General features: G+C 42.5%; 1 protein-coding gene across 1 annotated transcript in view; it reads left to right on the top strand.

Moving 5' to 3' along the window:
- Positions 1-17,942: 17,942 nt before the first annotated feature.
- Positions 17,943-20,995, top strand: part of LOC308322846 (phosphatidylinositol 4,5-bisphosphate 3-kinase catalytic subunit gamma isoform-like) — a gene marked incomplete at both ends in the record, with an annotated part of 33,783 nt that continues 30,730 nt past the window's right edge. Inside the window, one exon of the mRNA XM_080774336.1 lies at positions 17,943-18,485. Coding sequence (XP_080630462.1) covers positions 17,943-18,485 — 543 coding nt within the window. The remainder of the gene's footprint in view (positions 18,486-20,995) is intronic.

The following is a 20,995-nucleotide window of genomic DNA, read 5'->3' as shown; positions in this document are numbered from 1 at the left end:
CGTTCATGCGTTGTGGGAGGTACGCGCCGCTGCGGAATTGTCAGTTGGTATACACCATACTGCTGTAGTGTATAGCCTGGGAGGTCCACCGAGTAATGTTTGGGGTGTGGCATTATCCAGTCTGTGTAGGACATTAACGGGAGGAATCTACAGGTCGAGATGTTGGCCTGTATGAGCCAGTGAAAAGACAGTGTGTGTGGTTAGAGTGACGAGACCTGGTTCAAGTGTTCAAGTGAAACAGCCCTGTAAAGGACTGTTGTCCCTTTTCCTTATTTATTCATCATGTATTGTGTGAAACTACCATCCTTCCACTATTTATAAGTCTACTCCAACACGTTTTTAATACTTTTTGATATTCAAATAAATGCCTTTTTGTATCCTATTTATAAATAAAACTATTATGCTTGTACCATACTCCTGTATCCTGTCCGATCTAATTATTTAGCGGGGTTACATAATGTTTGTTTTGATGACTCAATTGATGTTTTTCATGAAGAAGTATATACATTTTTTATTGGATGATGTACGACGACAAGAGCGCCCCTCACTTCACATGGGTGTGATTTTTATATTTTATGCACTGTATACTGCAACTCCATCCATCCAGCCATCTTCAGCAGCTTATCCGTAGTCGGGTTGCGGGGGCAACAGCTCCACCAGAGAGCCTCAGACTTCCCTCTCCAGAGAAACATTAGTAACTTCCTCCTGGGGATCCCAAGGTCTCCCGGGGGTCTCCTCCCAGTGGGACGTGCATCGTGGACCTCCTTATGGAGACGCTAGAGAGGCATCCTAACCAGATGCCCGAACCACCTAAGCTGGCTCTTTTCCAGGCGAAGAAGCAGTGACTCTCCTCCGGGTCTCTCTCGCGTGACTTAACTTCTCACCCTCAGGGAGATGCCAACCACCTGTCGGAGAACTCATTTCGGCTGCTTGTTTTCGCGATTTAGTGACCTTATTATTTCGGTCATGACCATATAGGTCAGAGTATGTAAACAGAGAGCTTTGCCTTCGGGCTCAGATCTCTTTTCATCACAACAGTGCGGTACAGACGTACAGCGACTGCAATACCGCCCCTGCCACTCCGATTCTCTGGCTTATCTCCTTCTCCGTCCTCCCCTACTCGGGAACAAGACACTGAGATACTTAAACTGTACCTGGGGTAATGTCTCTGCAATATTGCAACTGGACATGTGAAATATCAGATCCTCAATAAAAAAAACAATGAAAAAATACAATTATTTTCTTTTATGTTGGTGGGATTGCTTTGAGATTGTAATGGACAATAAAGTGTTTCACCATTCTGATTGAAACCAGATGGAAGGGCTGTATCATCCAAGCTGTCCAGACTCCAGAGTGACCAATGTTTTGACTCATCTAATGTTCTATTATAGAACATGATGTTCTTATAATGTTCATATTATAACGTGATACTGATTATTTCTTCTTTTCGTGCCAAGCAATACGCTTCTGTACAATATAAAATAAAAAGCCCAGTGGACAGAAACAAAGATGAAGTTACTATCTGTCTGTGGTCTATCTGACATAATAAAATGTTTTTTTGTAAGAAGAAAAATCCTTTAATTAAAGATAATAAGTTGGAAACTCGAGTCCTCCATCGATGCGATGGAGGACTCGAAGAGAGATGTATAGAACTTATACTTATAAGTGCAATATGACATGATCGGCAGTTTAATTTAATGTATGGGCAATTTGGTGTCCTATCACCCTGTGAGTATAATGTGCAATCATCTAATATAGCTCAGAAATGACTTGATGTGCTGACCAAAGTATCTGGCTACTTTTGGACATGGACCACTATTCTAAACTGGCTAACTTGGCAAGCCTCACTCGTAGTCGTTTGTATGTATTTTATTTCATGAATTAAAAAAATTTCACACAAAAAAACATCTCAGAAACTACATGTGCTGCTTTAGGGGGATGTAAATAAATGACTGTAGTGCTATAATTTACACAGCAGAGGGAGCTACGGTATTTATATAAAAGAGTCAAGACGAGACCTAAGTTGTAACTGCAGACGTGCCATTTGAGAAAAAAAGAAAAGAAAAGAAAAGAAAAAAGATTTACACAGTTGACAACCAAGGCTCAAGGACACATCACACATGACATTATCCTGGAGTATAAATCAGACAAAGAGCAGAGACATGCGCACGGTCGCACGCACACGCGCACACACACACACACACACGTGAGCAGAAGCAGATTGGCTGATGATGAGATAGTTGAGACAGGTGTGCAGCATAGAGCATATAATAACTCTATGATCTACAAGCTCACAACTCGTCGCAGTGTGTGAAAATTGTGTTGTGAAAATTAGTTATTTTAAGATGAAATTGTTTTTTTTAAGTGATCAAACTAGCAATATAATACATGTTTAGAAGCATCTTCCAGAAACATGAATGGTCTCAGAAATGTCATGATTTAATTCTTCAGCTTCGTGGACAAAAAAACAATTTAGCCTACTTTTATTTTTGCTTTATTCCTAGCCCTGAAACATATGACTGTCATGAAGTACGAGCGTCGAACCATGGCTACTTTATTCCATGCATATGTATGGATAACTTAGTTAAAAACGGCAGAGAATGTGGATTTTCAGGCTGTGTCCCAAGTAAGTTTGTCTGGAACAGCCACTAATGAAATGTCAAGAGAGCTACCATTGTGAACCGATTTGGGTTACTTGAATGATCTTATACACTTGATGATGGAATTCATTGTTCCACTGCTGATCTGACCCCTGCATGGATGTGTAGTTAGCAGAGATACAGTATGAGTTGATTCTAATTTTTATTAAATAGCTTGACATACAGGTATCAAGTCGGGCTAAACGGGCTGATACCAGTTTAGAATAAGCTATTGGTGTTGATAATGACACTCAATTCTATTACGAAACCAAAAAATATGAACTTTTACGAAGATTCTAATTAATTGAGATGGACCTGTATATGATGAATTTATACTTTTATCAAGTTTGAGGAATGTCCTACAAAGACAGGCTCTTTTTTTTCCCTTTCCCACAGAAGCGCAAGATGTCTTCAGCCGCCTCTTCCTCCTCCTCCTCCTCCTCCAACAGCACCGTCCAGCAGGGCGCCCGGCCACTCCCTGCTTGGCTGGAACCCCTGCTGGAGTGTGCCGTGTGCCTGGAGCAGAACGACAGGACGGCCAAGGCATGTATTAAAGTTATCATCATCATCATCATTTTTCATCATCATTTATTTAACTCACGACGATGATCACATGGTTTGGAGCACAGATTCATAAAAGTTATACAATCGAAAGTATACAATACATTACAGATTACACGATATACATAGACATATCGGAAGGCTTCCCCTATTTGTACAGTGGATGAACATTTTTCAGAAAAGCACCCAATTTATAGATTACTTTTTGTTTTTCAGATTTTAGTAATTAATTTAAACATAGAAGGGTGGGTAAAAAAAATAAAGTGGCAGGTATTTTTGCCTGAAATTCATAATGCCAGTATTCTTACATTCCAACAAAACATGATACTCATCTCCAATTCTGGCTTCATTACATAAGTTACAAATCCTCTGACTTCTTTCCAATCCTTTATATCTACCGATGACCTTTGGGATTCTTGTTGTTTAGCCTAAGGTTGCAAATAGCCTGTCTATACTTACGGTTTTCACATAGGTCAGTCCTCACGACTAATTTCAGTCATTTGGGGATTCCATAGAAGCCAGCAGTCGCGTCCCTGAAAATGGCAGATCTACAAGCTCACAGCACGACACGCTGCGAGGTGTTGTGAGCTTGTAGATCTGCTATTTTTCAGTTATTAGTTATTTTAATAAGATGACAGAGTATTTGAAGTTGTCAAACTAGCAATAGGATTCGTGTTCAGAAGCTACTTCCATGAAACATGAATGGCCTCTAGGACAGTGGTTCCCAAAGTGGGGTCTGGGGACCCCCAGGGGTCCTTGAGGGAGTTCCAGGGGGTCCCCAGACAAATCATAGTTTGGAACCAAATGGACCCTTATGGGGTCCACATTGATTTTACACTATAACTTGGGGGTCTCGGAAATAGAAATGCCATTAAATGGGAGTCCGTAGACTAATTCATGTCAAACTGGGGGTCCTTGCAATTAAACGGGTTGAGCATCACTGCTAGAGCCGTAAAAATCTTCTCTCATGGGAGAATGGCATTTCAAAAGGGGCGGTCCGTGGGCTACTTGATGTCAATTTGGGGGTCCTAACATGAAAAAGTTTGGGTACCACTGCCGTAGGTAGCCGCAATTTGCAACTCTAGATTCTTTTATAATGGGATGAATCTAGAGTTGCAATACCCTCCATTGACTCCCCACTGATCTTTTTTGGTTTGCTATCTGCTTGTCTCAAACAACGTTAAACTCACCAACATTGCAGCTGTAGTCCAAGCTTGAATTATCCTCTTTCAATCTGCCGAGCTTGTTTTTCATAAAAATCCACCATAGAGATGTTATGAGCTACTTTCTGTCAAGACATCCTCTGCAAGTGATTATTTTTCTAAGTGCTGGAGTTTGGAAGCACTCGTCGTACGTCACTGAACGGCCCTGCGTTCCACCTGTTTCGAATTTGCACATAATGCAGGAGGCAGCAGCGCGACCCGTTAACAAAAACGAGTGCTTCCAAACTGCAAACTTTCGCTGTGCTGTACTACACAGGTTTTAGAATGACATCATCTTACAGACTGTGTTCATTGTGTATTTAGTAATGACAATACCTAAACATCCACATCTTACATACTCTGTTCATTATTGATCACTATTGGGTGGAGGAGGAGGGTCTGCTTTGCTTTCACACTGTTTCACTAATCGGATTATGTGACAAAAGCGGTCCGTTGTTGAGAGTCATGAGGTTTTCTGTTGCTTCTGTTCCATGTGAAGATGCTCCCCTGTCAGCACACCTTCCATCGGCGGTGCCTCCAGGAGAAGGTGCTGAGCTGCAGCCAGCCAGCCTGCCCTGTGTGCCGCACGCCGGTGGAAGGTGTGCTGGACGCCCTCCCACAGAACCTGCTTTTGGGCCAGGTGCTGGACTCAGGTCTGTACTGCTTTTATATATTATATATATATTTATTTTTTTAATTATATTTTAAGTTTTAGTTACATTTAGCCTACTAGACTATATATATTTTTTTAAACAAAACCTTTTAGATTGGCTTTTTTGTACTACTTATTCATAGAGGTGATTCATATTGGATTCAATTTGGGGAGAGCTAAAACGTTTTGGGAGCCCCTCTTGATGCTTGATGCTTCCTGATCCCAGGAAGGATGATCTAGGGCCATTTCAAACTGAGTGTTTTTTGACTGGGGTGGGGGGGGGGGGGGATTGCCTGTCATAATTAGACCCCCCTGTATTAGGATGTTGATATTCATTCAGCCAACACTCTCCTCTCCCACTGACAGGTAGTCAGAGAGGACTAGGGTCATCGGTAGGCTGCCAGACGGAGGGGCTTCGTAAGTACTGTTTTATTTACTGCTGGCGTAAACCTGTAGTCAAGTTGTACAGGGTAGCAATAGTGTTTTTATTAAATACAAGAATGCTCTGGTAAAAACTGTGTCACGGCGCAGCCCATGCCCTATATACACACACACTCACTCACACTCTGATTAAGGACATTGCACGCACGCACATACCACACAGACTGTGGGTAGTGGGACAGACAGGTCCTATCATGATATAATGTCATAACCATTTATTTATGTCCACACAAAGGAGATGCATACAAGGACATAAATACAGTTACACTTATCATGGCATGTGTTTTCATGTTACAATAGGCACATGCCACTCAGCATCTATATACACCGAGTGGAATAGTAAGAGTGGCGACATGCCGCAAAGCGGGTGCCTTTGGGCTATAGTTCCAAACATTGGAACTATCCCATTGAGATAGAATGAGCACTTCCGCATTCCATAATTGTTACAATGGGAGTCAAGGTTCAAGGTGTTTATTGTCGCACAGATGTACAGGTACAGCATTGTGAAAAACTTAGGTTGGTTGATGCTCCACAATACACATAAGTAAAAAAAAGTAAATAATTAAATAACGATACTAAGTATAAATTTAAAGAACTCAGATCAGTATATCTGCCTGTGTTGGCTTTGATACTCTGGTACCTCTTCCCCGAGGGCAGCAGCCTGAAACAAACTGTATGGGTGTGTGTGGGGTCCTTAATGATCCTCAGGGACTTCCTGAGGCATCTCTGAGTGTACAGTTCCTCCATGCTGGGCAGCCGACACCCAGTGATGCGCTCGGCTGAGCACCCTTCTGAGGGCCTTGGGTGGTGGTGCGCTCGGCTTGTGTCGCCACTCTCTTACTAGATTACTCTGGGTATACTGTAGGTATGGCTGCCAATTATAACAGACACTACAATGCTTGGTCATAAAGGCTTCCTCTAGGCTGTGGTCAAACACATACTGTGCGCTAAAATACATTAATACTCTATATAAAAAAATCACACCTGTGTCAACTGAGTGGTGCAACTCCCCTCTCTCTCTCTCTCTCTCTCTCTCTGTTTTAATAAAGTCTTTATTCCTGTCACATCAAAGTCGTTATTATTAAAGTCCTTATTGTATTCTTTCATTGCAGACCAGCGTGGAGCAGAGCCTGTGGCCTGTGGCCAGTCATCACTGTCTGTTGTATCAGACTCTGATACAACAGACAGTGATGAGTCTGACTGGGAGGAGGCCAGGGAGAGTCGGTCAGGTAGTCTGAAGAGACACCAGCGTGTCCACACTGGAGAAAAACCTTTCGGTTGTCAACGGTGTGACAAGACTTTCAGTGAGGCAGGTAGTCTGAAGAGACACCAGCGTGTCCACACTGGAGAAAAACCTTTCATCTGTCAACGGTGTGACAAGACTTTCAGTGATGCAGGTAGTCTGAAGACACACCAGCGTGTCCACACTGGAGAAAAACCTTTCCCCTGCCAACACTGTGACAAGAGTTTCAGTCAGGCAGGTAGTCTGAAGACACACCAGCGTGTCCACACTGGAGAAAAACTTTTCGTCTGTCAACGGTGTGACAAGAGTTTCAGTCACTCAGGTAGTCTGAAGACACACCAGCGTGTCCACACTGGAGAAAAACCTTTCCCCTGCCAACATTGTGACAAGAGTTTCAGTCAGGCAGGTAGTCTGAAGACACACCAGCGTGTCCACACTGGAGAAAAACCTTTCCCCTGCCAACATTGTGACAAGAGTTTCAGTGAGGCAAGTAATCTGAAGAGACACCAGCGTGTCCACACTGGATAAACATTTAAAGATGGAGTGCTGTGATTATTATTTTTTTGAGGGGTGCTAGACCCTTCTATTAATCCATTCTTTGGTGTTTGAAACATTGTTATAATTTAGCTATTGAAAAATAGCAGACCTACAAGCTCGTAGCACGCCACCGAGTGGCGCGCTACGAGCTTGTAGGTCTGCTATTTTTGAAAAATCGTGAAAATGTGGCGCAAATCTGTCGATCAGATAGGACTGAAGATTTGAAATGGATTGACAGAGGATGTCAAACACAGCAGTAATATATATCACAATTCAAAACATTGCTCAAGCGTATTACCCTGGCCAAATACAGTGTGTGTGTGTATATAAAACAATACTAATGTCTAACTAAAGCATAGTCATAATCACTATGGATCCTGGTGGATATCTACAGTGACAGGGGTGTGGGTTCGGTGTATAGGGTTGTTATTAGTTCTCTTTTTTTGTCTCTGTACTGTTAAACTGATAACTATGATGATCGAGTATCTCAAATGTTGTGAGAAGGATGGGCACTTCTAAGCTTTTAAGTGTCAGCCCATATGCCTTTTGATCACCTTCACATGGCTGTTTTTTTTTTCTTTTTTTCTGGTGATGTAAGTAAACCATGCACTTGAATCTGTTCTGTGAAGATGATAAACTAAAACTGTATACAGGAGTTTATTTTTTCCCCCCCATTGGTCATGCTTTTCAAACTTTGTGTACGTGTGTGCGCGCGCGTGTGTGTGTGTGTGTGTGTGTGTGTGTGTGAACTCTGAACTGCGGGAAGTATTTGTCTCTTATATCTTGGGCTGCAGGTGGTTAGAAAGTGTAGAGCTGTTTCCACCACACAATATATCCACAGGGGTCGCAATGTCATAAGAAACATGACTACAGGCCTGTCCTACTATTATTTCTTTTACAGTCTATGGTCCTACTGTACAGCAGCCCCAACCACCGTACAGTACAGTGTAGAACTGTACACTGTACGGTTGTAATAACTCGAGAACCGTTTGCCCCACCGACTTCACACGCTTTCCACACCCCCACAGGGAGTATCGAGTCGGTAGTAGGACCCATGGTTCTCTTGTCAGGCTCTGCCAGTGGGCCTAATCAGCCTAAATCCCCATCACCTGTGCAATTCCCAGCCTCTTCACACACAGGCAGGCAGACAGACAAATGCAGAGATCTCCAAGTAGCTTTACGAAAAACAAGCTCGGCAGTTGAAAGAGGATAATTCAAGCTTGGACTGTCTACAGCTGTGATGTTGGTGAGTTTAACGTCGTTTAAGACATGCAGATCGCAAACCACCTTTTATGAGTGGGGAGTCAATGGAGGGTATTGCAACTAGATTCATCACATTATTAAAACAATCTAGAGTTGCAAATTGCGGCTATTTCACTATGGCCTTCTCTCTCCCTTCCCCGCTCTCCTCACACTCTCCAAAGTGGACAAAGTCTTCATTCCAGTCCACATCAGGTGAAAGGTTTAAATAAATTCTCAAGCTTGCTTAAGTCACAGTCCAAAAACATATGCATCCATAGAAGCCATAGCGTGTCTTCTGTGAAAGCATGCTGCCCACCAAAAATAACCCATCTACAAGCTCACACGTCGCAGTGCGTGTTGTGAGCTTGTAGATGGGTTATTCTTAACCCATCTTAAAATTAGTTATTTTAAGATGAAATTGTTTTTTTTAAGTGATCAAACTAGCAATATAATGTTTAGAACCATCTTCCAGAAACATGAATGGTCTCAGAAATGTCATGATTTAATTCTTCAGTTCAGCTTCGTGGACAAAAAAACAATTTAGCCTACTTTTATTTTGCTTTATTCCTAGCCCCATATGTGCCCTCTCCCTACGCTCATTCTGTAGCTACAGAATGAGCGTAGGGAGAGGGCACATATGGGGCTAGCTGTGTCCCAAGTAAGTTTGTCTGGAACAGCCACTAATGAAATGTCAAGAGAGTCTACCATTGTTGCCATAACCGATTTGGGTTACTTGAATGATCTTACACTTGATGATGGAATTCATTGTTCCACTGCTGATCTGACCCCTGCATGGATGTGTAGTTAGCAGAGATAGGCCTACAGTATGAGTTGATTCTAATTTTTATTAAATAGCTTGACATGCTATTGCCGGTATCAAGTCGGGCTAAACGGGCTGATACCAGTTTAGAATAAGCTAGGTGTTGATAATGACACTCAATTCTATTACGAAACAAAAAAAAAATAACTTTTACGAAGATTCTAATTAATTGAGATGGACCTGTATATGATGAATTTATACTTTTATCAAGTTTGTGGAATGTCCTATAAAGACAGGCTCTTTTTTTCCCTTTCCCACAGAAGCGCAAGATGTCTTCAGCCGCCGCCTCCTCCTCCTCCTCTTCCTCCTCCTCCTCCAACAGCACCACCCAGCAGGGTACCCGGCCATCTCTCCCTGCTTGGCTGGAACCCCTGCTGGAGTGTGCCGTGTGCCTGGAGCAGAACGACAGGACGGCCAAGGCATGTATTAAAGTTATCATCATCATCATCATTTATTTAACTCACGACGATGATCACATGGTTTGGAGCACAGATTCATAAAAGTTATACAATCGAAAGTATCCTTTATTACAAGACAGAACTGGTACCCATACAGAAGAAAAAAACCCAAAGCCACAACAGCTACGTCGCTATTGCAACACCCACAACACCATCTTACACACTACACCCACACACACTCACACGGCAGTGACGTCACACACTTACCCTTCGTAGGCCTTCGCAGTGGTCCTGGCCTATCTCCTCAAAAAGCGTCGTTCGACAAAACTCAGCACCAGCCCACAAAGAATAGTCTCGGAATTGCCACTAATAATGCCTCACTTCCACACTCACGCCGCCAATGCATTTGTTTAATACACACATTCTCGGCCCAAACACCAAAACACCCACATCCCCGAGCCTTTCCTACACGCAACACGGAATCAATGCTGCCTCTGCTGTTGGCCACACAGCGACACAAACAAGCCCAACACGCCCAGAAAACAAGGCCTTTAACCACGCTACTTACATACACTGCAACTCGCTTACAATTCGCAAACCTGGCAACCTGGCAACAGGCCCGCCCCCACACTAGCTTGACAATGTCATCTCGCGCAGCACAGAATCTGATCTCGCGCAGGACATTGATGAGAGAAAGAAGGAAGGGGAGAAATTATACGATCGCTATTTCGCTTATTCCATCTAAATCTCTTTGTTTACAAAATAAATGACTCGACGATTCCCTTAGTTACATCAACATTGTTCTTTGTCATTAATTGGATTGGGCCGAAATATCCCCATTACACCGAGCACTTTGCCTATTTTCGCCAGACAGCCAACTGCCCAGTACACACTACACATGTATACATACGCCTGCACGCACACGCACACACACACACACACACACACACACCAACATGCGACTCATTAAATAACTCTATTTCTCCGCACGCGCGCACACAACATTATTCACGTGAAATGCGTCACGCCAATATTGAGATAGGCTACCAATATGTGGGTATAGCCTACAGGGAATTACCGACGGAGTGTATATATACACACACACACACACACACACACACACACACACACACACACACACACACACACACAGTCCCGGCTCCCCAAGAAATAGATTAGAATTTATAGATGCGCGATTACATAACAGCTGTGCGTCATTATAGCCACACACGTCTCTAACTTGCGGTCACAGTCGCGATACTTTTCAGTTGTGTGGTACTTTTATATTGATTTAACTGTAATAGAAAGTTCCCAAACTTCCCATCTCCCAGTCACGGAGCTGCAACAAAAAGCAACTGGTCGTTTCTGACCAGTGTTGCCAAATAAGCGATTAGTAAGTAATGTCATTTAATTTATCAGCGATTTTGGGATTATTTTTGTAGATTGAAAAAATATTGGGCCTCCTTTGCTCTTGCCATGACAATGTTTGAGAACCACTGCTCTAAAACAATAGTAGACAAAGTTTGAGCCACAAACACATTGCTCTCTCTCTCTCTCTCTTCTCCTTTTGTATAAATTAAATAGGCCTATTCATGATTCTGCTTATAGAGAAGTAGCCTATGTTCGTTTGTTTTATGGACTTGAGAGCTACTTTCAAAACGACCAGCATACCCACCAAATAAAACTATCATCCCATTGCTGAAAATAGTGACAAGTAATTGAGGGGCCTTTCATATAGGCTACATATAAGACAAACGCACATGGAATGGGAAATAGAGGGGGGAAAATGCAAATCGTAGGCTTTTATTTTTGTTGGTATTTGACTTTGCTACTGATGATTGTAAGCAACAACAAGTATTGCATTGTGTGTTTGAGCTGACAGGCCCTTTTTGATGTCAATCACTCAAGTCATCTCAGGTCATCTAAAGCGGAAGATGCAAAAATCGTTTTTTATATTAAAATTATATATATTTTTACTGCCATGTCATGTGGTCTACCTGCAAAGCCTTTGTAGATCGTGATCTACCATTTGGGCACCACTTAACGTCAGATCAGGGTTTTTTGTCGGCCAGCGCCAACAATGCTCCCCGAAAGCATAATCGCAGCAAATACCGGGCAGTGTGTATGAGCCTTAACATGTTGACTACACTACACTACACATAATAACTAATAACCCGTTTTCAGCTTAAAGCAATTATATTTCATTGAAGCAACTCCTTAGCATTGTTTTCATACCATGGATGTGATACGAAAATGTATCAAACATAAGGGAAATATTAAATAGTATCGGGTGTACCAGTTTGGCCTTTTCTTTTTTTTCAATGGGGCAATACATTGATTAAACAAACGTTTGATTGATTGAGTTGTACAATGTTATACAACCCTAAACTACTTTTAGAATACACTACACAATACAATACAATTTCAGAACATATAATATTGGCCAATATGTCAAATATGTAAATATTACATATCGCATTGAATGGAAGCGGACCATTTGTAACACATGTTACAAATGACCCGCTTTTGCAAGTTTTCTTTGCAGTTGCTTACAGACCAGAATGAACGTGAATTCCGTCTAAACACGATGCAAACTAATGAAGAACATAAGCATGAACACATCCATGTGGATTTTTATTCACCAACACCAAAGACAAAAATTGTAGCACACATATACTCCAGGTGTAAAATTATACGCATTTTGAAGGTAAACACTTCAAACTTCCTGGCCACGTAGAGTACGTTGCTGTACACATACTGACGCGATGGCGTCATGGTGGCGTTGACCAATCAAGATATAACGTCCATGTTACAACCGTGAAGCGTTACAACCTTGCCGGCTCTCCCCTACATTTGTTACTAACATTAGGTTGTGGCGAAGTAGAAACGTGGCCAGCAGATACTGTGTTTTGGACAAACAGGCTAGGTATTGGTGTTGATTTGGGTCAACTGGACAAACAGCGTGGTGTTGTTTTGTGTCTGTGTTTGTGTTGGAGCGCCTCAGTGTGGCCGTACAGGTCATGTGCAACCTCTTCCACAGAGAGATGGAGACACTAAATCTCAGCTGGACAAACATGTTTGCATGCATGCATCGCTGCCTTGCATGCTGTGTGCTACTGTTGAGTCTGTCACTTACTTTGACTGATTTATGGCATTGTCTTTCTGTTAAAATCCAACTATGTTAATTTACGAACTCTGGGCATATAGGTCATTGTTTATTCCCTGTGCACACGTGTAGCCTATTGTATGTCAGACTGTATGTCTGTCCCACAGTCACAATCCTTTAGTAATTAGGCTGTGGAAATATTCAGGACAAAACAATGGTACATTTCCAATAACCCATCCGTTACTACATGTGGAGTCAACTCCCGCCATTTATTTCTTCCCATAGTGCGTGGCGAAGTAGCTCTGGGATGAGTGCGCGCGAAGCGCGCACGAAATTCTAGTACAATACATTACAGATTACACGATTACACATATCGGAAGGCTTCCCCTATTTGTACAGTGGAAGACATTTTTTCAGAAAAGCACCCAATTTATAGATTACTTTTTGTTTTTCAGATTCTAGTAATTAATTTAAACATAGAAAGGTGGGTAAAAATATAAAGTGGCAGGTATTTTTGCCTGAAATTCATAATGCCAGTATTCTTACATTCCAACAAAACATGATACTCATCTCCAATTCTGGCTTCATTACATAGGTTACAAATCCTCTGACTTCTTTCCAATCCTTTATATCTACCGATGACCTTTGGGATTCTTGTTGTTTAGCCTAAGGTTGCAAATAGCCTGTACTTACGGTTTTCACATAGGTCAGTCCTCACGATTAATTTCAGTCATTTCGGGATTCCATAGAAGCCAGTAGTCGCGTCCCTGAAAATGGCAGATCTACAAGCTCACAGCACGCCACGCTGCGAGGTGTTGTGAGCTTGTAGATCTGCTATTTTTCAGTCATTAGTTATTTTAATAAGATGACCGAGAGTATTTGAAGTTGTCAAACTAGCAATAGGATTCGTGTTCAGAAGCTATTTCCATGAAACATGAATGGCCTCTAGGACAGTGGTTCCCAAAGTGGGGTCTGGGGACCCCCAGGGGTCCTTGAGGGAGTTCCAGGGGGTCCCCAGACAAATCATAGTTTGGAACCAAATGGACCCTTATGGGGTCCACATTGATTTTACACTATAACTTGGGGGTCTCGGAAATAGAAATGCCATTAAATGGGGGTCCGTAGACTAATTCATGTCAAACTGGGGGTCCTTGCAATTAAACGGGTTGAACATCACTGCTTCTTCTCTCATGGGAGAATGGCATTTCAAAAGGGGCTACTTGGTGTCAATTTGGGGGTCCTAACATGAAAAAGTTTGGGTACCACTGCCGTAGGTAGCCGCAATTTGCAACTCTAGATTTTTTTATAATGGGATGAATCTAGAGTTGCAATACCCTCCATTGACTCCCCACTCATCTTTTTTGGTTTGCTATCTGCTTGTCTCAAACAACGTTAAACTCACCAACATTGCAGCTGTAGTCCAAGCTTGAATTATCGTCTTTCAATCTGCCGAGCTTGTTTTTCATAAAAATCCACCATAGAGATGTTATGAGCTACTTTCTGTCAAGACATCCTCTGCAAGTGATTATTTTAAGTGCTGGAGTTTGGAAGCACTCGTCGTATGTCACTGAACGGCCCTGCGTTCCACCTGTTTCGAATTTGCACATAATGCAGGAGGCAGCAGCGCGACCCGTTAACAAAAACGAGTGCTTCCAAACTGCAAACTTTCGCTGTGCTGTACTTGTACTGTACATTGACAATAAATTGAATCTCATCTTATTGTATGTACTGTAACAGCAGCAACACAGGTTTTAGAATGACATCATCTTACAGACTGTGTTCATTGTGTATTTAGAAATGACAATACCTAAACATCCACATCTTACATACTCTGTTCATTATTGATCACTATTGGGTGGAGGAGGAGGAGGAGGAGGGTCTGCTTTGCTTTCACACTGTTTCATCGGATTATGGGACAAAAGCGGTCCGTTGTTGAGAGTCATGAGGTTTTCTGTTGCTTCTGTTCCTTCTGAAGATGCTCTCCTGTCAGCACACCTTCCACCGGCGGTGCCTCCAGGAGAAGGTGCTGAGCTGCAGCCAGCCAGCCTGCCCTGTGTGCCGCACGCCGGTGGAAGGTGTGCTGGACGCCCTCCCACAGAACCTGCTTTTAGGGCAGGTGCTGGACTCAGGTCTGTACTGCTTTTATATATATATATATATATATATATATATATTTTTTTTTTTTTTTTATTATTTTTTTTTTACGTTTTAGTTACATTTAGCCTACTAGACTACTATATATATATATTTTTTTTTAAACAAAATCTTTTAGATTGGCTATTTTGTACTACTTATTCATAGAGGTGATTCATATTGGATTCAATTTGGGGAGAGCTAAAACGTTTTGGGAGCCCCTCTTGATGCTTGATGCTTCCTGATCCCAGGAAGGATGATCTAGGCCCTAGGGCCATGAGTGTCTATTTCAAACGGAGTGTTTTTTGACTGGGGGGGGGGGGGGGGGGGGGGATTGCCTGTCATAATTAGCCCCTCCTGTATTAGGATGTTGATATTCATTCAGCCAACACTCTCCTCTCCCACTGACAGGTAGTCAGAGAGGACTAGGGTCATCGGTAGGCTGCCAGACGGAGGGGCTTCGTAAGTACTGTTTTATTTACTGCTGGCGTAAACCTGTAGTCAAGTTGTACAGGGTAGCAATAGTGTTTTTATTAAATACAAGAATGCTCTGGTAAAAACTGTGTCACGGCGCAGCCCATGCCCTATACACACACACACACACACACACACACACACACACACACACACACACATACTCTGATTAAGGACATTGCACGCACGCACACACCACACAAACTGTGGGTAGTGGGGCAGACAGGTCCTATCATGATATAATGTCAATACTGTTGATGAATGCATTCACAATTTATTCACAACATATTCAGGTTTCATAATGATGTACACATGAAATGATACACACAGACTTGCAGGGAAAACAGTTTGTTCATTGTAACCTGTGGTTGGTGCATTGTTTGTCACTGGTATGGCCTCTCCAGTGCTGGCACTCTGAACCAGAGCAGGGCTCAGCCATTCAGCTTAAGAAGGGGGGGAAGGGGCCAAGTACTGTTGAGGAGTAGAGGTGTTTCACAATGTTGATGAGCAAAGTATTTCTATTGGCTTTGGAAATGAATGCAAACCCAAATGATGTTTAGTCTAAAATAGAACATCTATTTATTTGGTTACTTATTCATGTTCAGCGGATATCTGTGAGCTTGTAGATAAGCCGTTTAGATTTAATTGCTTCTCTGTTTGTGGTAGGATCCTCTCCTATAAAAGGGCGACTGCAGGCAGAGCTAGTCAGTTATGTTCGGGCAGGCAACATGCTGACAGCCCAGTGAGAGAGCTGCTAGGGCCCATTGCATGGGCTTAGCCTAGTGCAGTTTTGTTATTTTTCCTTTGTCCTAAGTTTTGCAGTAAGTATTTTTGAGTTCTTTATTTTGGATTTTTGGGCCAGTATTATTTTTGCTGTTTGATATTTTTTGCACTGTGAATATCTGCACTGGAGCTGGAGTGGGGAAAATAAAATCCACACAAAGCATCGCTGACTGTTTTTCGAGACTTGGCCCTCGGGCAACTTTACACACTGATCTGTCCTTCACTGGCTGTAAACCATTTTTTTAAAAGAGATACTTTGACTTTATAAAACATAAATCAAACCAAACTCTCAAACAAAAATGAAGGCAACACTGATGTTCTTTCCCAGTTGAACATACTAAACACACAATCAGCCCATTGAAGCCAGATTTTAACCACATTAAACAGTGCTGCATACATGAGTTTAAATAAAACATTACAATATCACTATTGGCGTCTTTGTAGGTAGGACCCAGGAGTAGATCTTTGCTGTTTGCATCTGGTGTTTGTTTGTTTGAGAGAATGACTGAACCTCCATTCCTTTTCAGGAGCTCCTAATCAGGTAACGAGCAGCCATCTTGCTGCTGCACTCTGGGAGATGTAGTTTTTTTGCCACTCAGTGGGCGTTCCTGCATAACTTCCAGGTACGATGATGTCACGTGCATACCCTCTATAGTCACACAGGGACGTAGACATCAAAGGGGGCTTCAGCCCCGCTGCCCCTTTTACCCCGTCTGTAAAACAACTGCCCTCTCCAGACCACGAATGCAGCGTTTACTACATGGTGAAAGAAATGTAATAAATGCCACTCCTTTCCTTTCCATGCCATGCCGGAAGGAAGGCAGCATTCAGGAGAATATATTTTTTTCCCCTCTTGAACTTCATTCAGGAGAATAGCTTTTTTCCCCTCTTGAACTTCATTCAGGAGAATAGCTTTTTTCCCCCTCCCGAACTTGAACACAGTATTTTTGCGTTGAACAAATTAGTTTAGAAATCCATGTCGTATACACACACACACTGCAACTAGCTAAAGAGTGCTGGGTTGTGCCCCAGAAATAGCTGATCTATACAAGCTCTCAACGCGTCGCAAGCTATTTTTGTCCAAAAGTGCCCCTGCCTCTCTGACATTCTGTGCACGTCCTCTGGACTCTGGAGTCACAGAGTCACGAGAATGAGGAAGTCCTGGAGCAGGAAACAGGAAGCTCAGGTGAGTCCAGTTCTCTATATGGTGTGTGTCTCACACACACACACACACACACCCGGTTACGTGCAGACGAAGCGCACACACTTTGTTTCCTCTCATTTAGGAATAGCATTTATTAAAGCAGGTAAGATTTCTGTTTTTTATTATTTATCAGTTGCTCGTTGTGTTGTGCTGTCCTGTCCTGTGCTGCTATGTTATGGTGATTCGGCATTTATGTAAAAAATGGCATTTAAAAAAGCAGTTGAATAATAAACACTGCATTGTTGCATAATGGGAAGTTATACATACTCTTTATCATTGATATGCAGAGGGGTTTTCAGAACCAACATTTGCTGTCTGTCTGTCTGTCTGTCTGTCTGTCTGTCTGTCTGTCTGTCTGCCTGCCTGCCTGCTTGCCTGCCTGCCTGCCTGTCTGTCTGACTCTCTCTCTCTCTCTCTCTCTCTCTCTCTCTCTCTCTCTCTCTCTCTCTCTCTCTCTCTCTCTCTCTCTCTCTCTCTCTCTCTCTCTCTCTCTCCATATAGCTCAAGATGAGCAGCTCTGGGTTCCTGGATCAGTCCATAGGACAGCATGCTAAGGAGCTCCCAGCAGAAACACTGTCTGGGAACTGGTCTGAGAACAGCGTGCTGTTCCTGTTTGAGTTCCGCCCTGTCCCAGGAGGGCCAGGAGGAGGACCTCCTCCACAGCCACGGCGGTCCAGTGGTGGTGGTTCCGTAGGGACCGGTCCAGGTGATCTCATGGAGGTGGTTCTGCCACAGCAGCGGTCCAGTGGTGGTGGTTCCGTAGGGACCGGTCCAGGTGATCTCATGGAGGTGGTTCTGCCACAGCAGCGGTCCAGTGATGGTGGTTCCGTAGGGACCGGTCCAGGTGATCTCATGGAGGTGGTTCTGCCACAGCAGCGGTCCAGTGGTGGTGGTTCCGTAGGGACCGGTCCAGGTGATCTCATGGAGGTGGTTCTGCCACAGCAGCGGTCCAGTGATGGTGGTTCCGTAGGGACCGGTCCAGGTGATCTGGAGGTGGTTCTGCCGGCCCGGTGCAACGTCAGAGAGCTGCGGCTCCGCCTCTACATGCAGGTGAACACAGGGGTTTTTATCTGTCTCTATGGAGCCTCTGGAAGGAGAACTCGGGTGTCTTCTCTATTCATATATACTCTAAGGCTATTTCCCCTACTAGTGGGGTTCCGTCTCCATGTTAAATTTAGTTGTCATTTACAACTCATGTAAAAGTTTCACTTTCAGTACTAATTTGAAGGTGAGGGTCTATAGAACCATTTTGGTTCGAGTGGCAATCACCAAAATAAAATAATTGGCCTATAGGGGGCGTAGTCAGGTGCCAACCCCCATCAGCCCTACCAAAGTATGTAAACTGTTGTAACTTTTGATTAAATTATCCAATCTGAACATATGAGATCTGTATGGATTCACAATCAGGAGTAGCAGTTGGTACTTAAACCTTATTACACATATAATATTTGTTTCCACCCAGTATTGGTGTATATCCACAAAAATAGCAGGAAGCGGCAAGTCGACAAATAGAAATATATATTTTTGCCAAATTTCCAAAATGGCCAAAATCGGAATTATGTTTATTTGAAAAATGTCTTAATTTTTATATTGCTGTTTTTTCTTTGTTTTTCTTGCTATATCAAGTCAATCCTGTGTGAGGAATCAACTGGATTTCAAATATTTATTATTATTATTATTATTATTATTTGAATAATCTGATATAGAAACAAAATAAAGATGGCTGCCCAATGTACATTGAATTACTACATTACGCCTAATTTCTATCCTGTTGAACCTAGAATGGTGATGTTGGTGCCTATATGTTATCATGAATGACTAATTGTATAAAAACAAAATACATATAATAGGACAATATATAATATTTCACACAAATGAGACAATGCAGTACATATGTGGGGAACTAAAGTTAGATATTGGAATATAATACACCACTCCTGTGTTATATTGGTTTATTTTATTTTATTAGTTATACTATGTACTGCCACTATAGAGCGCCGCAGTCCCGCCCCCTCTCAGAAAAACGAGTGGCCCAGGAAATGAAACCCCAATGCATTCTCCCATCGGCACTTCTAATATAATTTATTTAAAGACGGTTACGCCGCGGACAAAGCCAATTCGGATCGTGACAAATCATGACAATGAACACAATGTTTTGGGCCGATCAAATCATTAGAAAGAAGAAAATAAAGGCAGGAGACAACACTATTTGTTTTGTTTTTCGTCTTATAAATTATTTGATCGGCCCAAAACATTGTGTTCATTGTCATGATTTCTCATGATCCGAATTGGCATTGTCCGCGGCGTAACCGCCTTTAAATAAATTATATTAGAAGTGCCGATGGAAGAATGCATTGGGGTTTCATTTCCTGGGCCACTCGCTTTTCTGAAAGGGGGCGGGACTGCGGCGCTCTATAGGGGGCAGAGTAGCAGGTGTGTCTTAATTGTTCAGACTTGGTAGCTTGTTAGTTATAAGACTAAGCATACTGCAGAAGAGAATGAGCTGCACTGATTGCTCTCTTGTGGTATTGATATTTTGAAGGTAAGCAAAAAATGTCATGAAGGATTCTTAAGTGTTTTTTATGAATATGGATAGTCATGGAGTGCCACGATACGGTCTTCTCCCAGCGCAACTGCCTTGTCGTTTATCTCTTGGGTGAGTTCTACCTTCTGGAATGAACGGTCTGCTGCATATGTTTCTTCACCACAAAAGAGACAACGATTAACAGGTGCACCAGTCCGGCATGATCTTCTTGCCAATGCCACAGCACCTCCAGAATGCCTTTTTTTTTGCACTGTCAAGTGCTGTTGCCCTGTAAAGATGCAGACAAGTTGTATGCCAGGATGCACGATTTAGCTTCATGGATTATGCATCTGGAAGTTCTACCTCTGGGTGGGGAGAAGCGTCAATTGCTCTGAACTGACTTGCAAGGCCTATGATGTCTGTGTAGGCTCCTTCTCTACGACTGGCAACTGGATTTGCAAGAGGGAAAACAAGTCTTTCCTCAGTTTGCTTTTGGCACAAAATGCACAACTGCCATTTCGTTGTCCCAGCCAAATACTTTATCCAGGTTTAGTTTTCTGTTAATAATAATAATAATAATAATAATAAAACTTTATTTGTATAGCACCTTTCATGACATGAAATGCAGCTCAAAGTGCTTTACAGAGAAATGGAGGATAAAAGAAAAGCATGGCAACAACATTAAAAACAAGCAGTAATGCAGTGAGGACATGAATAACAAAAAATAAAAGATCAATTAAAAGCAATGTTGTAGAAGTGGGTCTTGAGCTGAGCTTTAAAAATGTCTACAGAGGCTGCCTGACGAAGGTACAGTGGGAGCTTGTTCCATACCGACGGCCCGTAGAAGCAAAAAGCTGCTTCCCCGTGTTTTTTAGTTGCCATTTTTTTTGGCAAAGCGAGCAGGCCGGCAGTGGAAGACCTTAGGGGGCGGTTTGGGACATATTTAGGCAGGCAGTCAAGTAGGTAGGAAGGTGCGAGACCATTGAGAGCTTTATAGACAAGTAAAAGAATTTTAAAATCAATCCTAAAAACAACC

This window comes from Protomyctophum bolini (assembly GCF_963924005.1).
Source record: "Protomyctophum bolini genome assembly, chromosome: 10".
In the NCBI taxonomy this organism is placed as follows: domain Eukaryota; kingdom Metazoa; phylum Chordata; class Actinopteri; order Myctophiformes; family Myctophidae; genus Protomyctophum; species Protomyctophum bolini.
This window is presented reverse-complemented; position numbering and strand designations above follow the sequence as displayed.